The 21,295-nt window shown below is 32.9% G+C and overlaps 2 protein-coding genes and 1 long non-coding RNA gene across 3 annotated transcripts in view; 1 reads left to right on the plus strand and 2 right to left on the minus strand.

The window, feature by feature from the left end:
* LOC130443047 (potassium channel subfamily K member 17-like) overlaps positions 1–21,295 on the minus strand; it is a 415,525-nt gene that overhangs the window by 262,631 nt on the left and 131,599 nt on the right. The gene's annotated exons all lie outside the window — the stretch shown is intronic.
* LOC130443050 (uncharacterized) lies at positions 1,195–8,190 on the plus strand. The gene is made up of 2 exons (XR_008909817.1): positions 1,195–1,241; positions 5,356–8,190. It is a non-coding gene; the product is annotated as an uncharacterized LOC130443050 (long non-coding RNA).
* LOC130443045 (protein starmaker-like) lies at positions 6,291–9,745 on the minus strand. The gene is made up of 3 exons (XM_056777490.1): positions 9,301–9,745; positions 8,781–8,829; positions 6,291–8,190 (listed from the first exon to the last, which is right to left on the minus strand). The coding sequence occupies exons 1-3, from the start codon at positions 9,387–9,389 to the stop codon at positions 6,346–6,348; spliced, it is 1,983 nt and encodes a 660-aa protein (XP_056633468.1). The 5' UTR covers positions 9,390–9,745; the 3' UTR covers positions 6,291–6,345.

Below are 21,295 nucleotides of genomic sequence, written 5' to 3' on the forward strand. Positions count from 1 at the left end.
ATAATGCAATAAATCTTGGGGTATTTCTGTTCTGTTCTGATGTTTTGTTACTGTTTTGTTTCCTGATTGATCATAGTATCTGTTTATCTATAAATGAGCAGATTGTCAGCGTCAATTATATTTTGATGAAGACTGGAAATAGTTGAAATGTCAAAACTTTCATCTAACTTCCAAAAACTATTAAAAAAAACTAATTTTATAACAGAAAACACCTAAAAACGAGACAAGAAAGGGAGAAAGAGAGATTTATCTGTTTTTCTAATCATTCTAATTAAATATATATTTATAATTTAATGGATAAAAGACAAAAAACTTACATTCACGCTAAATGTCTTCCCTTGTTCATCGCTCACAACTGATTTTTCGCTGAAAAGTTAATATAAGTATATAAGAAAAATCATCAAAACCATATCTTTAGATTAGTTCTCTCCTGATATAAGTGTGAGAAATGTTTTCCAGGAGTTTTTTATAAATTTTTCACAAAATACTCAAGTTTTCATTATTTCAAACGTTATGTGAATACGATTCCAAGTAAATCATCATATTTGTCCACGAATTTCGCAATTATAATAAAACTATCGCAAGTTTGCAATGGTACCTGTGATAGAAATAGAGTTAAGAAATAATTGGAGGCGAAGACTAGATTAAATAACCCCCAACAATTAAAGAAAAGTCGTCGGAAGAAGTGATAGAAAAAATCAATTACATCTACCAACAAAAAATTAAAAGAGCGATATCCCTATCAGTTTTTAGAAATTTGAGGAGCGTTAAATTTTTTCTATTCCCATATTCCTCATTACAAAATTTCCATCTATTATACAAATATATATATATATATATATATATATATATATATATATATATATATATATATATATATATATATATATATATATATATATATATATATATATATATATCAGAATGATTACTTACTCGTTTCTGATTGATCTACTGTAGGCACTGTTATACAGTGCACATACAAGTAGAGCTGCAAATGCTAGTTTGATGTACATGCTTGCCATACTACGATTTGTTTCCAGAATCGGCTGTTATTTATACTAGTCACAATGATCCTTATCTCACACTTAGTTGATGGACTCGACAATACGATAATCAATTAATATATTCAAAAATGTTATCTAGTTAGTATAAGCACCTCAAAATAATTAAGTTTTTAAAATCATTCAATAGATTTGGAGTAGTGCTTGGAACAAATTATCATATTTGGTATAATACACGTGAGTCTGTTGAAATTAATTTAGAATGATTGAGTACAGAAGAAATTATTGATATTAACGAAAGAATAAATCATGGAAGGTAGACAAATGCCATCAAGTAATGAAAATTGAGATGTGCTAATCGGTTCTTGTGTGAACTAAATTTATTTTGCCTCTTTTAAAACGTATTTCCCCGATTTGAGCCTATTAGAATGGAATTCGAACTTATTACTAATCAACCTTGAAAGTATGAACTCAATTAATATAATTTTGGCATAGGAAAATAGAAAGGTGATCATTTAGTTACTATTCACCATCCATGGTTTGTACGACACCGAACTAGTACTACATAATGTTTCAACTATTTTCCTGGTAAATCCACTTCACTTCTTCTATGACTTTCGTCATTTCCTTTTCGTTACATAGTTCTCGCTATATGTCGAAATGAATTCAACTGTTGTTTTTTCGGTTTATCAATCGTCTATATTTGCCCTGTGTTTTTTTGAGAATTCGTTTCTGATTTTGTAATTTTTCATGTTAATTCAATAATATCACTCATCTATTCTGTTATTATCAACTCAACGGCTTATCACACACATTCACATTGAAGTAGAGTATTTGCACCCTATCTCAAATAGTACAATGCGAATAAGCTTGTTTACAAGCGTTATGCATGTTATACCGGGCTCATGATAAATATGTTCGTAATTGTGGTAGTAGTAGTTGCAGTTTCAGTTTCTTCTCCTGTTTCTAAACATAAACGTTAACTGACTAAAATAATACTGAGGTGAGGCTGAGAACAAAACGTCAAGAGATTTAGGCAATGATTTTCTTTGCAAAAATAATTCTTGTGATAGTTGTTGTGGAAACACTGATAACTACAGCAAATTTCAATTAAATTTTATATGCATGATTAAATAAAAACTAAGCTATCTCATTGGATACAATCCAGATTAGAAAAAAAGCGTCAATGAGATAAAGATCTGCTTTCCCATCACGTTAAAAGAGCTAATCTTCTATTTCGTATCTACATAAAATATTTTTAATCTGAATTGATTTGACATGATAAACTCAAAACTTTTTGTCATTTGAAATGGATGTAATTTTGATTGTATCCTTCCACACAATGTTTAGAAATTTGTTTCAACTCTATTGGACATTCCACTACTATTGAGGATAAAAGGGATCTAATTGTATTTGTTATGAAAAAAATTAGATTTCTGTTCTTTCAATGGTAAATTTCGTTCTTAGAAAAGTAAATTTACTTTGTTTTTATTCCTTTGAAACATTGCATTGATATGAATTGGTTTTGAGCAATGTCATAAATCATGGAAAATAACATCTTTATTATTGGCACATTTTTGAAATAAAAACTTCTGAAAACGGTTTAATAACTTCCAAAAACTGGAAACACATATACCTTAAGAAAATGTCTTGTGGTTCACTACACTGCGGATATACTGAACAATTTGTATACAATAAAACGACTAGACCTTTAAACATTATAACTGATAAGAGACAGTAACAAAATACAGGATTAAGGGCGTTAAAGCGTTGTAAAAAAAACTTCCATATAAGCACGATTAACCAAAGTTGCCCTTGCCAAACTACATCGATCAAGTGACCTGATTGAATGTTGTGGATGTCTAGTACGAAATTTCAGTCATACAGCTCTGGCAATTTTAATCTCCAACTAACAAAAAGGTTTCCAAATATTATTGTTCTTGGCTATTTAGTTGGTAATATATGTTTGTTATACCATAAAATGTGTACGCACATCGAAACACGTAATTAATTATGTTTACTCTTCAAACGTAAAAATTCTATTTACTTCATAATTAGGTGTTAATTTAACTGCGTCTCCTCGTGTTTGTTGCTTTAAATCATAAGACCTTAGTGGTGTATAAGCAAGACTCCTTTAGCTACTCTGCATACTAAGGTACTGGTAGGGATGGAACGGCTCAATTGTATCTGTGTCTTTATTTCTTTTCTAATTATATCTAAAATTATACATTCGTTGATTCTGGATTTATTAACCAGTTCACAACAAATTAAAAGATCTATTTGGATTTTCTGAATACGATTAAGAGCAGTTTCAAGAATGTAAATTTTGAGGAATTTATGATTAATAAAGCTATTAAAGAAATTACCTTTAGTGCACTATGAACAAAACATCAAGTTTCAAGGGATTCGTTCTCAAATTTGGATAAAAAAAATTAGGAACATCATAAACCCCTACACAGGTACTAAAGAAAGAATGAATTTTACATGCAAATTTGCTGCTATCATAAAATTAGTATGAGAAGAGACTTTTGTGGAGAGAAATTTTGACATAAAATCTAAAGACACCACTCAGTAATATAGCAATGTCTGCAACAGATATTCTCATGAAGTCCAAGCTTCAAATTCAAATTATATGCATCAATTTGAACGAACGAGCTAGCTTATAGAAAATATATTGTTGGAACAGTTTCTAGGGCGACATGGTATTTGAACACTGCATCTACCTAAAAATATTAACATTAATTGGAGATTTTTATACTCAACACACTGTTTATGCTATCACTACACCATATCTTACAATTAAACTAACAGACCACCGTTTCATTAACGGTCTTCAGAGACTAAGATGAATTTCATTGCTAGACCTGTGGTACCTGCAAAGTCAGAACTATCTGATGACAAAACGGTTGTCGATAATCTAGGTCTATTATAATCTATAATATTTATCAGTATAAAAAAAATGTTTAGGTCATATGTCATCCAATGGGTTTGACATATTACTATTAATAGTTTTGGTTCTGATAAGAGCTTGAGAGGGCTTTCCTTCAATCAATGCAATAATGTCCCACATTCCTTATTTATCTATACTGTTTTCATTGGTGAGGTGAATTTATAAGCACTGTGTTTCACACACTTCATTTATTTAAACACTGACACTATACTTAACTAACTTATAAGATAATTAATTATTCAGTAAAACATAACTAACTTTTATATTCTATGCAAATTTATAATTTATCCAAACCCACCGCTTGGTTTTCTATTTTGTTCCATTCACTATTGGTATGTATTACTCCTCGTTTATATATCCAAAACTATTTTCTCAAGAATTCTAGAAAATAAAAAAAAAACATATTAATAAAGACATTCCGAGAAATTAGTTAGTATGTGGTATTGTGATGTTGACATTCTTCAAATGTATAATGAAACACATATTGAGCATTCCATGGTGAGTGATTGGGCATATAGGAATAGAAACTTTTAGAATAAAATTATAATGAGAGAGTGCCCCTTCACACTATTGTAGTGCAGTAAGAGAGTATTTAAATAAGGATTAACGTGTTAGATAAGGTTGAGTGAGCTTGGAGATAAACTTACAGTTACAATGAATTGGTATAAAACAAAATTCTTACGTGTAGTCTTGTGTCTGTATTTATCCACTGTTCATAGTTGCATCATGATAATGCATCTTGGCACATTGCGGCACAGAGGGTGATTTTGTTACATAGAAATAATGTGACAGTTATTGGAGATTGACCCTATTCACCTTTTGGACTATGTGTGATTTCTGGTTATTCTTTTATACAAGGAAATATCTACGAGAGAGACGTTTCTCAATAGAGGATGAGGAAGATGGAGAAGTTGATCAATTCCTTTTTTAGAATATTCCGAAAGATAACTGGCCTCAAGCCTGGAAAGTACATTGAGATAGGTGATGTTTCCATGGAAATCAGTGAAATAATTTTTTTTATTCAAAAGGTCAAAAAATTTGATAGAAACACCGTCTCTATTCTAAAACGTCCTTTATCTACACTACAACAGCTAATTAAAGTGAAAATCAAATTGAATTTTAGTAAATTTCTGTTGATACTACTTCTTATATTTGCAAGTGAGATCCATTATCTTTTTAACTTTGCTTCATATATCACAAAATTCTTCAGTAATACGTCGTATTTTGTATTTATTTTAGGAAACAAATCAAATCAAATAGAACTTGTATAGTTATATTTCACATAATGTGAATTGAGTTTTTGTTCATATTAGAAAATAAACTCCTTTTTAATTATATCTACTCTACCTACTCGTATACTCCTCAGTAATTTTCATCCTCATTTTATTCTTTTTTTCGCAGTTGTGCTGTAGCTAAGCTAAAATGGAAAGTAGCCAACCGGTGCTCCACTACATCAAAACCATCCTCAACCATTTGGAGCTCAGCTTAGAGCTTCAAACATCAAGGCTTTCCATAGATAAGTCCCAGTTCTTATCTTCAATACAGATGAATTATCATGATTTATAAGTTATCTTTTCTTGAAAACGCAGTTGATGAGAATTTTGGTACTTCTTAATAAATCTTACATTTGCTGGAACCTTTTTTATTGTTCACATCCAGCATTAAATATTAATATGGACAATAGTATTGGTAGATAATTAATGGATTCAGTTTTTATGAATTCAATTCATGTACAAAGTGGAGTTTTTTTTTATATATCTCAAATTTATTGAAGTAGGTCGCAACAATTTTGAATCCAACTAAAACGGGAACATTTCTATGACAACATCAACAATTCCGAGAAACTTCGCTCATAATCGAATAAATACAAGCAACCGATTTTCTTGGGGATCTCTTATTTGAACCTTCTTAAGTCACCTACTCAAAAGAAAAATTTCAGCTTATGGATACTCTGTCTAACTGAAATAAGAAGGTACAAAGATTAGCTAGTTTTGATTGATTCCCGAGCTTGAGTAATTATTGTCCAATTGTCCAATCCCTGATATTACAAAAGAGGGTTAACCACAGAAAAGAGTTTATTTCCGAAATCAAAAGACTCCGGAGAAAGATTTTCTGGCGTCGAGGATGCAAAAAGTGGACAGTCTCGCAAACACACTATGTGCTATAACAATAGCTTGTGCTATGAACGATCAGAACTCAGGGGTAAACGGAGGCGACGTAACCTTTTCGTGGCGCCGTATATTTTCACTAGGAAGAAATCAATACAAACCAGGTAAGGATAGCTTGAGTTAGTTTGGGTTAGATTGGGTTGAGAAGAGAAGAAAATGAACATGTAAAATGCTTCATTATTTATTTTACAGTATTAAATTATTATTGATTGATAACATAATTCTAGTAGATTCTATGATAATGTACTAAAGGAGGACGCTCATCGTCATCGTCTCTACGGTGACGGTCATCGTCTTCATCATCATCGTCTCTACGGTGACGATCATCGTCATTATCATCATCGTCTCTACGGTGACGGTCATCATCATCGTCATCATCTCTACGGTCAGTTAGTCCACGGCGACGCTCATCGTTATCAGCACCGTCCCAATGGTATTGGTCATCGTCACCATCATCATCATCATCTCTACGGTGACGGTCATCGTCATCATCATCGTCCCAACGGTGTCGGTCATCGTCTTCATCATCATCGTCTCTACGGTGACGGTCATCGTCATCATCATCATCTCTACGGTCAGTTAGTACACGGTGGCGGTCATCGTCATCATCATCATCGTCTCTACGGTGACGGTCATCGTCATCCTCATCGTCGTCTCTACGGTGACGGTCATCGTCCTCATCATCATCATCTCTACGGTGACGGTCATCGTCATCATCGTCATCATCTCTACGGTCGGTTAGTCCACGGTGACGGTCATCGTCATCATCATCGTCTCTACGGTGACGGTCATCGTCATCATCATCTCTACGGTCAGTTAGGTTACGATCATCTCCTCTATCGTGGCGACGGTCATCATCATCGTCTCTACCGTGACGGTCATCGTCGTCATCATCTCTACGGTCAGTTAGTGCACGGTGACGGTCATCGTCTTCATCATCGTCCCAACGGTGTCGGTCATCGTCTTCATCATCATCGTCTCTACGGTGACGGTCATCGTCATCATCATCATCTCTACGGTCAGTTAGTACACGGTGGCGGTCATCGTCATCATCATCATCGTCTCTACGGTGACGGTCATCGTCATCATCATCATCGTCCCTACGGTGACGGTCATCATCATCATCATCGTCTCCACGGTGGCGATCATCGTCATCATCATCTCTACGGTCATTTAGTCCACGGTGACGGTCATCATCATCATCATCATCATCATCATCGTCTCTACGGTGACGGTCATCGTCATCATCATCATCGTCTCTACGGTGACGGTCATCGTCATCATCATCATCGTCTCTACGGTGACGGTCATCGTCGTCATCATCTCTACGGTCAGTTAGGTTACGATCATCTCCTCTATCGTGGCGACGGTCATCATCATCGTCTCTACCGTGACGGTCATCGTCGTCATCATCTCTACGGTCAGTTAGTACACGGTGGCGGTCATCATCATCATCATCATCTCTACGGTGACGGTCATCGTCATCATCATCATCGTCTCTACGGTGGCGATCGTCATCATCATCGTCTCTACCATGGCGGTCATCATCGTCGTCATCATCTCTACGGTCAGTTAGTCCACGGTGAAGGTCATCGTCATCATCATCGTCCCAACGGTCTCGGTCATCGTCTTCATCATCATCGTCTCTACGGTGACGATCATCGTCATTATCATCATCGTCTCTACGGTGACGGTCATCATCATCGTCATCATCTCTACGGTCAGTTAGTCCACGGCGACGCTCATTGTTATCAGGACCATCCCAATGGTATTGGTCATCGTCACCATCATCATCGTCTCTACGGTGTCTATCGTCATCATCATCATCATCATCTCTACGGTCAGTTAGTACCCGGTGGCGGTCATCGTCATCATCATCATCGTCTCTACGGTGACGGTCATCGTCATCATCATCTCTACCGTGGCGATCGTCATCATCATCGTCTCTACCGTGACGGTCATCGTCGTCGTCATCTCTACGGTCACTTAATGTGTGGTGACGATCGTCATCACCATCATCGTCCCTACCATGGCGATCGTCATCGTCATCCCAATGATCTCTGTTCAACTATATGGTAGATAAAAATGAAATTATTCTCGACTCATGTCTATCGATATTTGATAATTTATAATGCTCATATATTTCAATATATCACATTCATAATAATACTCTCTAGATACTAAGATGTTTGTCCTATGTAGACAGTATCACAAATAGTACAAGTCACTTGATATATAATTTTTCTTTCCTTGTCTTTCGATGTTTTAGAATTTAGTTCAGTGAATATTTGGATAGTGTATTATATCCTTCATGACTCATATTAATATCATAATTATCGAAATAATGCAATAAATCTTGGGAAATTTCTGTTCTGTTCTGATGTTTTGTTACTGTTTTGTTTCCTGATTGATTATAGTATCTGTTTATCTATAAATGAGCAGATTGTTAGCGTCAATTATATTTTGATGAAGACTGGAAATAGTTGAAATGTTAAAACTTTCATCTAACTTCCAAAAACTATTAAAAAAAACTAATTTTATAACAGAAAACACCTAAAAACGAGACAAGAAAGGGAGAAAGAGAGATTTATCTGTTTTTTTAATCATTCTAATTAAATATATATTTATAATTTAATGAATAAAAGACAAAAAACTTACATTCACGCTAAATGTCTTCCCTTGTTCATCGCTCACAACTGATTTTTCGCTGAAAAGTTAATATAAGTATATAAGAAAAATCATCAAAACCATATCTTTAGATTAGTTCTCTCCTGATATAAGTGTGAGAAATGTTTTCCAGGAGTTTTTTATAAATTTTTCACCAAATACTCAAGTTTTCATTATTTCAAACGTTATGTGAATACGATTCCAAGTAAATCATCATATTTGTCCACGAATTTCGCAATTATAATAAAACTATCGCAAGTTTGCAATGGTACCTATGATAGAAATAGATTAAATAACCCCCAACAATTACAACAATTAAAGAAAAGTCGTCGGATGAAGTGATAAAAAAAATCAATTACATCTACCAACAAAAAATCAAAAGAGTGATATCCCTATCACATATATATATATATATATATATATATATATATATATATATATATATATATATATATATATATATATATATATATATATATATATATATATATATATCAGAATGATTACTTACTCGTTTCTGATTGATCTACTGTAGGCACTGTTATACAGTGCACATACAAGTAGAGCTGCAAATGCTAGTTTGATGTACATGCTTGCCATACTACGATTTGTTTCCAGAATCGGATGTTATTTATACTAGTTACAATGATCCTTATCTCACACTTAGTTGATGGACTCGACAATACGATAATCAATTAATATATTCAAAAATGTTATCTAGTTAGTATAAGCACCTCAAAATAATTAAGTTTTTAAAATCATTCAATAGATTTGGAGTAGTGCTTGGAACAAATTATCATATTAGGTATTATACACGTGAGTCTGTTGAAATTAATTTAAAATGATTGAGTACAGAAGAAATTATTGATATTACCGAAAGAATAAATCATGGAAGGTAAACAAATGCCATCAAGTAATGCAAATTGAGCTGTGCTAATGGGTTCTTTTGTAAACTAAATTTATTTTGCCTCTTTTAAAATGTATTTACACGATTTGAGCCTATTAGAATGGAATTCGAACTTATTACTAATCAACCTTGAAAGTATGAACTCAATATATATAATTTAGGCATTTTATGGATAGATTCAGCAGATATTCTATGGCCATAGCAGATTATGGCTCCCTTAGATTATGGAAAATAGAAAGGAGATTATTTGGTTTCTATTCACCATCCATGGTTTGTAAGATACCGAACTAGTACACTACATAATGTTTCAGCTATTTTCCTGGTAAATCCACTTCACTTCTTCTATGACTTTCGCCATTTCCTTTTCGTTACATAATTCTCGCTATATGTCGAAATAAATTCAACTTTTGTTTTTTCGGTTTATCAATCGTCAATATTTGCCCTGTGTTTTTTTGCGAATTCGTTTCTGATTTTGTAATTTTTCATGTTAATTCAATAATATCACTCATCTATTTTATTATTATCAACTCAACGGCTTATCATAACTTTTTATCCGCCTTTATTTCCATCCCGACAAAATCTATACTTCATACATTTATCAATTTAGAATCAATCTTCTAAACACTCATTCCTTTATTTTCTAAAGTATAATCTCTCCACATATTTCCTAAATGTGCCTTTTCCTTTTTGATCCTTCCTGGTATGTGTGTTGCTATGCTTCTCTCTTAATTGTGTTCCCTCACGATTTCTCAACTTATCAATCTACTCATTTCTCTGATGGTTCCATCTGAAGCGATGTTATAAATGGCTGTTGACATTGCATCTCGTTGTGTAACTCCACTAATAAATTTTTATTATTTTTTGGTTCTTATTATGTCATTATTAACCTTTTAATTCTTTTTAACATCGCAATATTTCGAAATTATCTTTGTATTTATATAATCAAGAGCCTGCTATAAATCTATAGATAGTATATTCTGATCTGTACCTCTTTACAACTATTTTTGTTGAATAGTGAATTGGGTCTTGAACCCATATTAATAGTCGTTTATTTCTGTTAATTTCTCGTCTTTTTACTTGTCATTTGAAATTTTTAGAATTTCATAGACTGTTTTTAATTATTATCATCATATTTAGTGAGGGAGAAAGAAAATTGTAAGTATTGAGAGGAAGCATGAAACAATAATGAGAAAGGAATGCTTGACTTATTCTATTATCTATTACGTTATAATTGACATGTCATAACGGAGACTAGACTCAAGCGCAGAGCTGAGTTTGGAAGTTATCCCTTTCTGCTAGTATTGAAGATGAGGGAAATGAAATAATAAACAAAAGTGAAAAAGATAATTGTTGAACAGGTAATTTTGTAACTATATGGACTATGAAAATTGAAGCAATATGCACCGACAGTCGCAGAGAATACACGAACTGAAAAATTTATCGGGAAAACGCGTTTTCAAAGTAGCGATAAGCAAAGACGCAAAAAATTGACACCATCACTACCCAAATAAAGGACGAAAGATATATGCACGCTATATCTGGCAAAGAGAACACAAAAACTACAAGATCCAGAGAAAGAGAGTGGAATAAATAGTAGACTTCAACAACAAACTGGAAAACAATAGCAAATGAAACCAATAAGTCACGATCATAAAAGGCAAGAAGTTAGAAAAATGTTCGGAAACAATCCTAAGAACCCAATTATAGGCCCTTCAAAGTAGTGCCCCCTTACATAATGACTACGGTATGTCAAGGCCAGATGCGCTGTATAACGATTCGAAATTCCAAAATAAAAAACGTTTTTGAACTTCGGAATTTTTTCTCTGGAATTTTGTCTTCGAAATGTACTTTTCGTTTTCTTGCTATCATGTATGGTAAAACAGTTGCACCCTCTCAAGTACTGTGCTCTATGAATTCCGATTTTGGGTATCATCCAGACTCCCAAAAGGGGCACAAATACAATATTTCAAATATTTTGGAAAAAAGTGAATCATCTGGACTCCTAGGCAGACATATTGAAATTTAAGCAGATTGAAAAACGATTTTCATGAAAACCACTTTTTAGTTTTTTCATTATGGTTCAACGTTTTAAAAATCGTACGATAACGTCTATGTACAGACAGGATTCTCATCTTTCTGATGCATTTTCTAGTTTTCCGCTATCCCGAATAGATTAGAAGCAGCAAGAGGGACCATATGTTTTTATTTTTGATATGCGAAAGCGAGACCTTCAAATCCCGCAAAGAAATCAAGACTGGCATCAAGAAGGAGGAGGAACGTCGAGAATACTAAATACTATGCAAGACACGTCTCCTTTTATTGAAAATAATTATTTAGACGTGATTATACTTTCAGTAGCAATTTATTTCGAACAGTCCGATCATTTGATCGATAATATTTTGGCGAGCAATGAAGCTGTCCCATATAGGATTTGACGATGGACTCAGTATAGACCCAGACATGGGCCAAGTATGTAGAACTCTGGCCCTAGCTTGGAAGCCGTTATTGGCCTAGGCTTGATACGACTCTGGGATGATAATAACGTCCCTCGCTTGGTTTGTAAGCCTGGAACCGGCCTGGTTGCCTAGATAAGCCCAAGACTGGTCTGCAGCCCTAGGCCAGGCTGGTTGCTTGTGAAAATAGATTTTTAATATATTGTTAAAAGAATTGTGTATGAGAAATTTCTATAAATGCACTCTACTAATTAATGTATATAAAAATATCAGTCAAATAATTGAATATATTGTGAAATGGTACTATTTTTTATTATTCTATTTATTATTGTCTTTTACGCATTAAATAGTTTTATTCATAAAAAATTATTACTTCTAATGTTAAGATATCTATCATGGATAATATTTTAGAACAAAACTTTACATAGTTATCAGAGTTCTCTCAAGCCTGGCTGACTATAGGATGGCCGAGGTCGGATGCCCTAGAGCTCATCCCGGCTTGGGTGACCATAGGATGGCCAAGGTCGGGTTACCCAGAGTGTAGCCAGGGTTTGGTGAATACGGGAGGGCCGAGGTAAGGTTGCATAGAGCTTAGCCAGGATTGACTGATTTTAGATTAGCCAGGGGTAAGTTACCCATACTTCAACCAGACTTGGGCCATAATTAAGTTGCCAAAGCCAGATTTCCTAGCGTTGGCCCAAGCTAATTCCCGTCGTTTAAGTATGGGGTACTGCATAAAAGGTATTATCTCTGCAGATTTCGTTCATTACACAAGTTTTTACGAATGAATTTGGAAAAATGAAAATCTGTTACAAGTTTGAAAGAATCGGCCTGAATATCGAGATAATTATTATAGCAGTTTCAGATAATTCGAAATATAAAATAGCTGCATCAAAATCTCAATTATATGCATTGGTTATACCTATAGCTTACAGAAACTGTGAATTTCAACGTATTTATTTTTTAGGTGAAGGTAGAGTAAATTATTATGCAGATTTCGAAAAACTAAGTTTCATTAAATGTATTGAATGTACATTAATAACAGAAATTTACATCATCTTAAGAGAGGAACGGCATATTTCCATATAATCATTTGTATTGAATGTAAATTGAGAGGTACTTCAAATTTTCTTTAAAAAAAAATTACTTTTTAATCAATTACAGAAATGTCAACTTATCAATCCTATCATTATTTCACAACATTTATTGAGATAAAGATAATTAAACATTCTAAATGTTCGATTATACAATTATTGAGTGACTTAAAATATTGTAACATACAAATGTGCTACAAAATCTTTACAAAATCTTCGAACAAATATTTTACAGAATATCAGAAATGAGATCTATTGACCTTACAATAAGTCTAAGTTAATTCAATTTATATTGATAATCAAAAATTTTGAGCGCTTGAGCTTATAGACTGTAAGATTTCTTGCTCCAATTTCGAGGATTTGAGGTCAAAATCTTTGTTATAGATTTTTTGGTGATAAACATACCAATATAAATGGTGTTTATCAAAGAAAAACTACAAAACATTTCGATAAAACTGATTTTTGATAATAAAACGATATTATTACATGTTTGTTGTGAATGATAAAAATATAAATAAATAAGTTCAACAAAAAATTGTGAAATTCCTCAATTTTTGTGTCTAAGCTATAAGTTTTTATAGCTAAATCGTCTAGATTGCAGTTTTATACTTTCGCAATTTGAGCGTTTTCCTTTCACAATATATCCTAGGTACTTCAGACTATTACTTGTAAAGTTGGATATTCCGTTAAAGTCTTGGTTTCGTCAGTATACATGGCTGCTAGGATCTGTGGTGAAATGAGTAGACCATGTGTGAAAAAAGAACTAAACAAAGGTGATAAAACTGATCCTTGTGGTACTACAACATTAATGGAGCATGGCCCTGTCATACTTTAGTTATTTTCAACTCAAAATTTATCAAATACGGTCCAAGGAACCACATTTGAATGTGTTTTACAGTTTGATTGGACCGTCCTGGGTCCTTGATACATTACCCCTACCACTCATATTTTGTTTTTGTTTTCTTCAATAGAATTCAAATGATATTTATTAAAATTGTTAATTTTCACCACTTTACCTGAACTTATTTTTGGTGTATTTTGTTTTTGAGGGATAAAAAAATAAAAAAAAATATTATGAAATAAATACAATAACAATACATTTTTATTACAATCACAAATCACCTTCCAAAATATGTGTCACTTCAATGAAAAACTATGACAAGTTTCTGTGCAGTCTTTATTTCGATGGAAGTAGCAATATTTATTTGATTTCAAAATTTACTTGTTAATCATTACTCTTATTTTCGGGAATTTGGAGAATACTCCCTATGATTCATATATGCCTACTACTTTATAAACAGTTATAGGCTACCCTATGCGGCTACACCTATTGTATAGTCACCTTCTTTGGTCATTCTAAAAAGAATTTATTTAGGAAAATGTCGATTTCCATGGCGAAATTATTTTATTTTGCATTGTCGTACAAGTTAGAAATGTTATATTTCATGTTAACCCATACAAATGGTTGCCATTATTACGACTTGGTCTAGTGAAAAATTGTGGCGTGTATCTAGACTGTGAATATGAACTGATATAGATATGAGGAATACGTCAGAGTATGGAAACTATATACAAAAATACGAAGAATTATGTGAAAAATCTAAGCCCATAATCTAAAGAGTTCACTAAACCAGAGGGTTTAAAGGCAGGGAGAGCTTCAAGTTCTGCAATATTCAAAGTGATACAGGTCCATAGAAGAGTTAAAAGTTCAAGCTCACGGTGCGTTTTAGAAGTGAACTTGTAAAAATCTCTGAATACATTATTGCTGATGACTTTGTTGAATATGCCATAAACAAAAAAAGCGAAACAGAAGTGATGGTGACTGGAGAAGACAAGCGAAAACTTTGAAATGCTGCTTAACGTATAGCGAATGGTTAGGTACTCTAAATGTTTGGAAGTAGAAAATCTTTAAGAAGATATAAATAGTCTGGTGAATACTAGATGCTTGAAGAGTGTCTTTGATATGTATTTTGCTTCTGCAATGAGTAATACATCTGTTCAGTGGAAAGAATTTGAAAGAACAGAAATGACAGTCTACAAAACAATGGGTGTCGAAGCTGACTTCCTCAAAGAAAGACATGAAGAATATTGACAACGCTTGATACGAAATATCTAATAGCAGTTCTGGGAATCACAAGAACGTAGAAAAAAATTAAACAAATCCAATTACACTTTTATAAGAAACATATGAAGATGGTAGGGAGGTAGAAATACTCAACGAGAAAACATTATATGAAAAATAAAAATATGAAAGTTCACCAACAACGGTAGGATAGAAACACCATAATATTTTTCGTATTATTATTAGTCCTGAAATAAACAGGCAAGTAAATTTACAACTAACCATCATTATACAGATTGTGATGTTCGGAAATCTCATATGAAGTATGAAGTAATTGTGTAAGCAGTATTATAGCGAAAAAAATATCTTAGTTTCACTAGGACTTATATCATTTATGTATGTATATATGTACAACAGAAAAATAATTTTGTGCACAAAGTGCTTGTCTTGAAAAAAACACCATTGTAATAATTTCACTAAACTAGGTTACTCACAACTGAAGTGTTATTTATTTAGAAGATTATTATTAAAATAATCCTCAATATCATCTAAAAGCTGGTGACTGATAAATAATGGATTCCAAACAACGTTGTATCCTCAATAAATTTTATTTGAGAAGTATCAATTCTCTATTATGATTTCCAAGTAATGAAAAAATTTTCTAATGTAATATAGATACAAATTACATCATTCCGAAATTGTGACCAAACAAATGTGATGATCAATTATAAATTTGATAAAGATTTTTGTATAAGTGGAATGGAGAATTTCAAATGAACTGAAGCCACGGTTGTGATTAAAGGATTAGATCTAGGGATCCCGAACGCTTTCATATCCACAAGTTTTCGGGTTAGAAATGAACTAATTCCGTAATTTATGGAAATGTTAAGAATAAAATTAAAATCTTTATAAAGGTATTGCTTGAAATGAAACGCATTCCCGTGTGACATTTTGCAGCCGTCTTGGTATAATTTGCTGATCTATTTTTTCATGTCAAACAAAAAAGATGGAGAGCCAACAACTTCACCTCAAAAGACAATAACACAGAGCAATACAAGCTATATCCAACCACTGAAAGTCACAGGGAATTCACTTTAAGATCACACAAATTTGTTTTTAAAAGATTCTTAAAAAATAGAGAAGTAGCAACAACATCTACAGGTAGTGTTAAAGTACCACCAATAAAAGGAAAAATAGATTCAGAGCGGGACTACTTCAATAAAATGACAGCCTTGATGTTGTGGTGCCAGTGACTGTTATGGATGGGTTTCCATTTAGCATTTTTGTAACATCAAAACTAGCATTTGTCCAAAGGTTATACTGATTTACCGAACTCTTCAATAACAGATATATGAATGTAGACATGCATTCAATAGGGATTTTTTGGAATTTCGGTCTCCCTCGCATTGCTGAATCTTTAAATGCAGAGACGTGTATTTGTATCTGACGAGAATGGATACTGATATTGTGGTTGTAGTAACTGATTGTCTAAATGTAATAACCTACCTACCACTCCAAATGGTTGTAGTGATGATTCAGATGATAATGAAGATCCAGATCCAGAATTAGGTTTAGTTATTGGAATAGGCGATTTTACGAGATTGACAGATGATCAGAATATTTTCTGCGAAAGTATGTGAAAGTAGAACACATAAATAGCTTGTTTGGTTGTTTTATTGACAGACTAGATGCAATAGTCTCTTAACAATCCTTGAACGCTCTATGCTTCACGCAATAAGCACTTGTAGACCTGAATAATCGCATACATTCTGCTGAATCTGATTCTTAACTGATAGATGAGTTCGTTAGAAACCCAAATTATCGATAGAAGCGTTTTGTCGCTCTGATCCCAATTTGTGCGAGGCCGATGTTACTTTCAAGATTTTGTTTCAATGAACTTGTTTGACTGAATTAAAGATCGTCGCCACAAAAAGTCGGTGGCGTATTAAGCTACTATCAAACAATGGTTTTCAAGTCCAAGGAAACAGTTCATAAATGAGCAGATTATTACCTCAACTGAAAGAATGGAGAACAACTGCAAAATTTGAGAAAATTATCACTAGATTCCAAGAAAGCAAATTGTCCAACAGGGAATGAATCTGTTTGAAGCAATTTTCACAAAAGGTTATAATTTAGAGCAAATATTCGATTCCTCCAACTTCTATTGAGCCAGTGCACGTTTTTCAGCTTTTTTGATTTTTATTTATTTTACTTAATGATTTTGCGAAAATGGAAAGAGGTTTTTTTGTAAGAAACTGATTTTTGGTTTGAGACTAGAAAAAATGTCCTGGATTGAATCCTCTAATTATGATCCACTGGAAAAATCTTCAGATTTTCAGATTTAAATGCGATATATTTTCACAGATTTTGAAAGACATTCTATTTTGAGAGGATTCCCTCAAATTTCCACTTCCTAACAATATTCTGATCATTACATACTCCCTGCCTCGATTCCTTTAACCCTTAGTCGTATGGAGTGTTATCAAATAACCGCAATGGGAATAAGGAGATGGCACTGAATATTATACAGTATATCCACTTCTTTGTACTAGTATAGGATGATCTAAAAAATTGAGTTATATGTTTCTATATGAAATACTTTATTTGAAATATTAACTACTTGCTCAACCAATGATAGAAATGCAACAGCAAAACGTAAATAAGGATAATCAACAACTTTTGCTTGAACGATAACTAGGAGCTTGGAATTAAATGCATGATCATGATTTGCTAGAATTTACATATCTCAACATGGATTACTTATGGCTTATGGCTTTGGGAATGTATCAAGTTCGCTTGAGTCCAGGGTATACTCAACATACAATACAAAAGAAACTTAACAACGACTTTGTTTTCCAACTATGAGGATATTAAAATTGTCTAGTAAGGGCTAAGATTTGCACCAGACTTACGAGCAAAATATTTTAAATCAGTACAAAGCGATAGCATGTACATATTGACGTGTAAATCGTGAGCGATTATATTTGGTATGAGTGCTAATATAACCTTTGTGGTATCTTGGCTACATCAGGCACGAAGGCAAATTACTAACGCTCTTCTTAGGACAACCAACGATGCGTTTGTTTCAATATATAATTGTATTCGCAACTCTATAAATATTTTTATTTTTCCATTGTATGAAACACTAGTAAACACAGCTTATACGTCTAACAAAACATTTCGTATAAAAACTTTTGACACTATTTTTTAACCGTAATTTTGGTTTATCGACTCCCTTCATATAATTTTACAGTCACTCCATATCATAACTTTTTCTTAATTAAACAAATCTCTTCATAGATGTGATGTATAAGCCGCAAAATTCCATCTCAGATCAGATGAGCTTTAAACAAAGTATTAAATAAAAGAGCTTTGAATTCAATTTTCTAGGACATCTCTTACTCGTAAAAAGAAGTAACGACAAGCACAAATGCTTGTTTCCTAAAATAAAATACTGTAATTATTGGAAAATCTGATAAATTTTCATACAGAAATTAATCTGTAGTGATAAAACGCCTCAATTTGTTAAAACCAAGGCTTTTGTATTTACTGCATGAAAATGGAAGTATTTTTGACAATTTCCATCCAGACATACGAAAAACCATCCAAACATCCGCGAGTTTTGTGAGAAACTAATCTTTTCATTAATTATACTATTCGACACAATCGTGGCTCCATCAGGGAAGACTATCTTACACGTGGAATGAGGGTCTACATACATAATTTGTATCATAGTACAACGAAATTTCATAATAATCTTCAGACGTCATAGGGATCAAACTTTCTGTTGCAAATATTGCTACAGACACATTAACTGTATTTTTTTGTTTTGCATCAATAACAATAAACTTCTAGATTTGCTTGAAGGATGTATGATGCATTTTGAGGCCAGTTAAGCCACTGAAGCTGTGTTCTCTGATATGGGTATATCAGCTGTACATAAAAGATATAGTAGCACATCCAAAATGCTACCTTGGGGAACGTCTGCGTTGTTTAGATGTATTGTTGAGTATTTGTTTCAATACTTAACCATACAATCCGATCCTCAAAGACGAATTTGTGAGTGAAGAAATAATTTAGGGTCAGACTTTATCAGAGGTCCGACTTACATCGAAGAATGTCCCATAGCAGTACTTTTTATCTTCCAGATTCTTTGTACCTGGTCGATGGTAGCACTTTCCTCTCGGAATCCACATTGATGCTTCGAAATATCTTGGTTTTGATTGAGGATGGGTATTATTCTGACTGTTAATAGTCTTTCCAATAGTTTAGGCAGCGTAGAAGGTGAACTGATTGATCTATAAGTAGTAACTTCTTCAGCCGGCTTTACAGGTATAGGTTATGAAGAATATTTCTGCTAATTTCCACTGAATTGGAAAATAACAAATTCTGAGTATTGAATTATAAGTGAATGTTATCATTTTAATGTCGTTTTTCGGTAGTTTTAGTAGAAATTTGGTTGTAATCAGGGACTTTTAGGAGATTCATGGCGTCTGGGACTATTTTATTGTTATCTTTACGTGAGTACGTTCCAGTTAGTGAGGAGGAGACAAATATCGATTGATATTGAATTCATGTTCATCCGTTTCTGTGGAGTTAGGTTGAAAAGTAGTTTGTTAGTGCTTTGCCCTATTACTTTCTATCCAGGGACCTTCATGCTTGAGGATAGGGGGATCTGCAACTTGGGAACAGTTCAATATTTCTTAGAAATTGTTGAATGGTTAAATGTTGTTGAAGACTTCCACGATGACCTTTTGGTTTGTTCACGAAATTATAGAGATTTTATAAATCCGAAAGATCTGGAATGTGATTTTAACATATAATACGACAATTCAGTAATTGTAAGTTAGTCAATTTTATGGCAAAGTGAATACAACAGGAAATTTATAAGTGAATATAAAAATCAACTGAACAGTATATTTGAGTAATTTAGACATTGAGTGTTCATATTCAAATATTAGTGCATAGTTAAGCTTGTAAGAGTTAGTGAGTAGCTACTGAATGAATAAATTAGGTGAGCAACATATGTGTAAATTTAATCCTCTATGATGCCTAAATACAATTTATATGTGTGAATAGGAATAACATTACAATGATGTTTCATTGCGGTAAATCGAAAGGATGTACAGGATTTTCTACAAAACTTTGCATAACGTCTTAGGACTCTGGATTTTTTGAGAAATAACAGAAGAAAAAAATGTATGTACGTTACTTCGTGAACAAACTTTTTTTAAGAAGATCAGTTGCGTAGGAATCAGTTGTTATAGTTATTTAAGAATATTCTTTTTTGTGATATCGAATTCACCCAAAATGGAAATGAAAAATTTCGTCCATTTAGAATTTTGGCTAGTTCCTTACAGAATTCCAAGTTATCAGCTTATCTTCCATTATAAATTTATTATATTATATTATATTATTATTATTTTATATTATAATTTATAATTATATATTATAAATCAAATTGGCTGCAGATAAGTATGTAGTACCTATATTTAGAGATGAGTTGTCAAAATACCTCTTTCAACAATTATGAATATCACATACATTAATACAAATGTGGATGATATCAAGTAAATGTTCAACACTTGAAGCTTATCAGCTGTGAATTATCAAGGTTAACAATATTGATCAAAAAAATAACTCAGTTTAAATGAAGGGATTTCAATATATCTTATCTGGATCTTAGAGTACTTAATGAAACTAGTAATGGAACCAATACAATCCTATAATACAAATTCATATGAAAAAATATTCTTTTACTACTACGACAAAAAGGTGACCTACGAATCGGAGAATTTCATATGTTTTGAAGTATATACAAATTAGAAGCATCTTGTAGTCAATTCACTCCCACGCCCAGAGAAGGGGCAATAAAGCTATTCATACTTGGTAAACAACTTGAACTGTTCACCTTCCCATACCAAGATCTCAGCGTTAGCACCTTTCTAGCTACGTCCATCAATTGTTAATTTTCTGATCCCATTCCTTCG

This window comes from Diorhabda sublineata, chromosome 4, assembly GCF_026230105.1.
Source record: "Diorhabda sublineata isolate icDioSubl1.1 chromosome 4, icDioSubl1.1, whole genome shotgun sequence".
Classification (NCBI taxonomy): Eukaryota; Metazoa; Arthropoda; class Insecta; order Coleoptera; family Chrysomelidae; genus Diorhabda; species Diorhabda sublineata.

Bases quoted from the DNA above. Each gene is read 5' to 3' on its own strand.
- LOC130443045 (XM_056777490.1), bottom strand. From the start codon at position 9,389: ATGGCAAGCATGTACATCAAACTAGCATTTGCAGCTCTACTTGTATGT. The intron at 8,830-9,300 runs GTAAGTAATCAT...TTAACTTTTCAG, and splicing joins AGTAGATCAATCAGAAACGA to CGAAAAATCAGTTGTGAGCG. The intron at 8,191-8,780 runs GTAAGTTTTTTG...TCTACCATATAG, and splicing joins GGAAGACATTTAGCGTGAAT to TTGAACAGAGATCATTGGGA.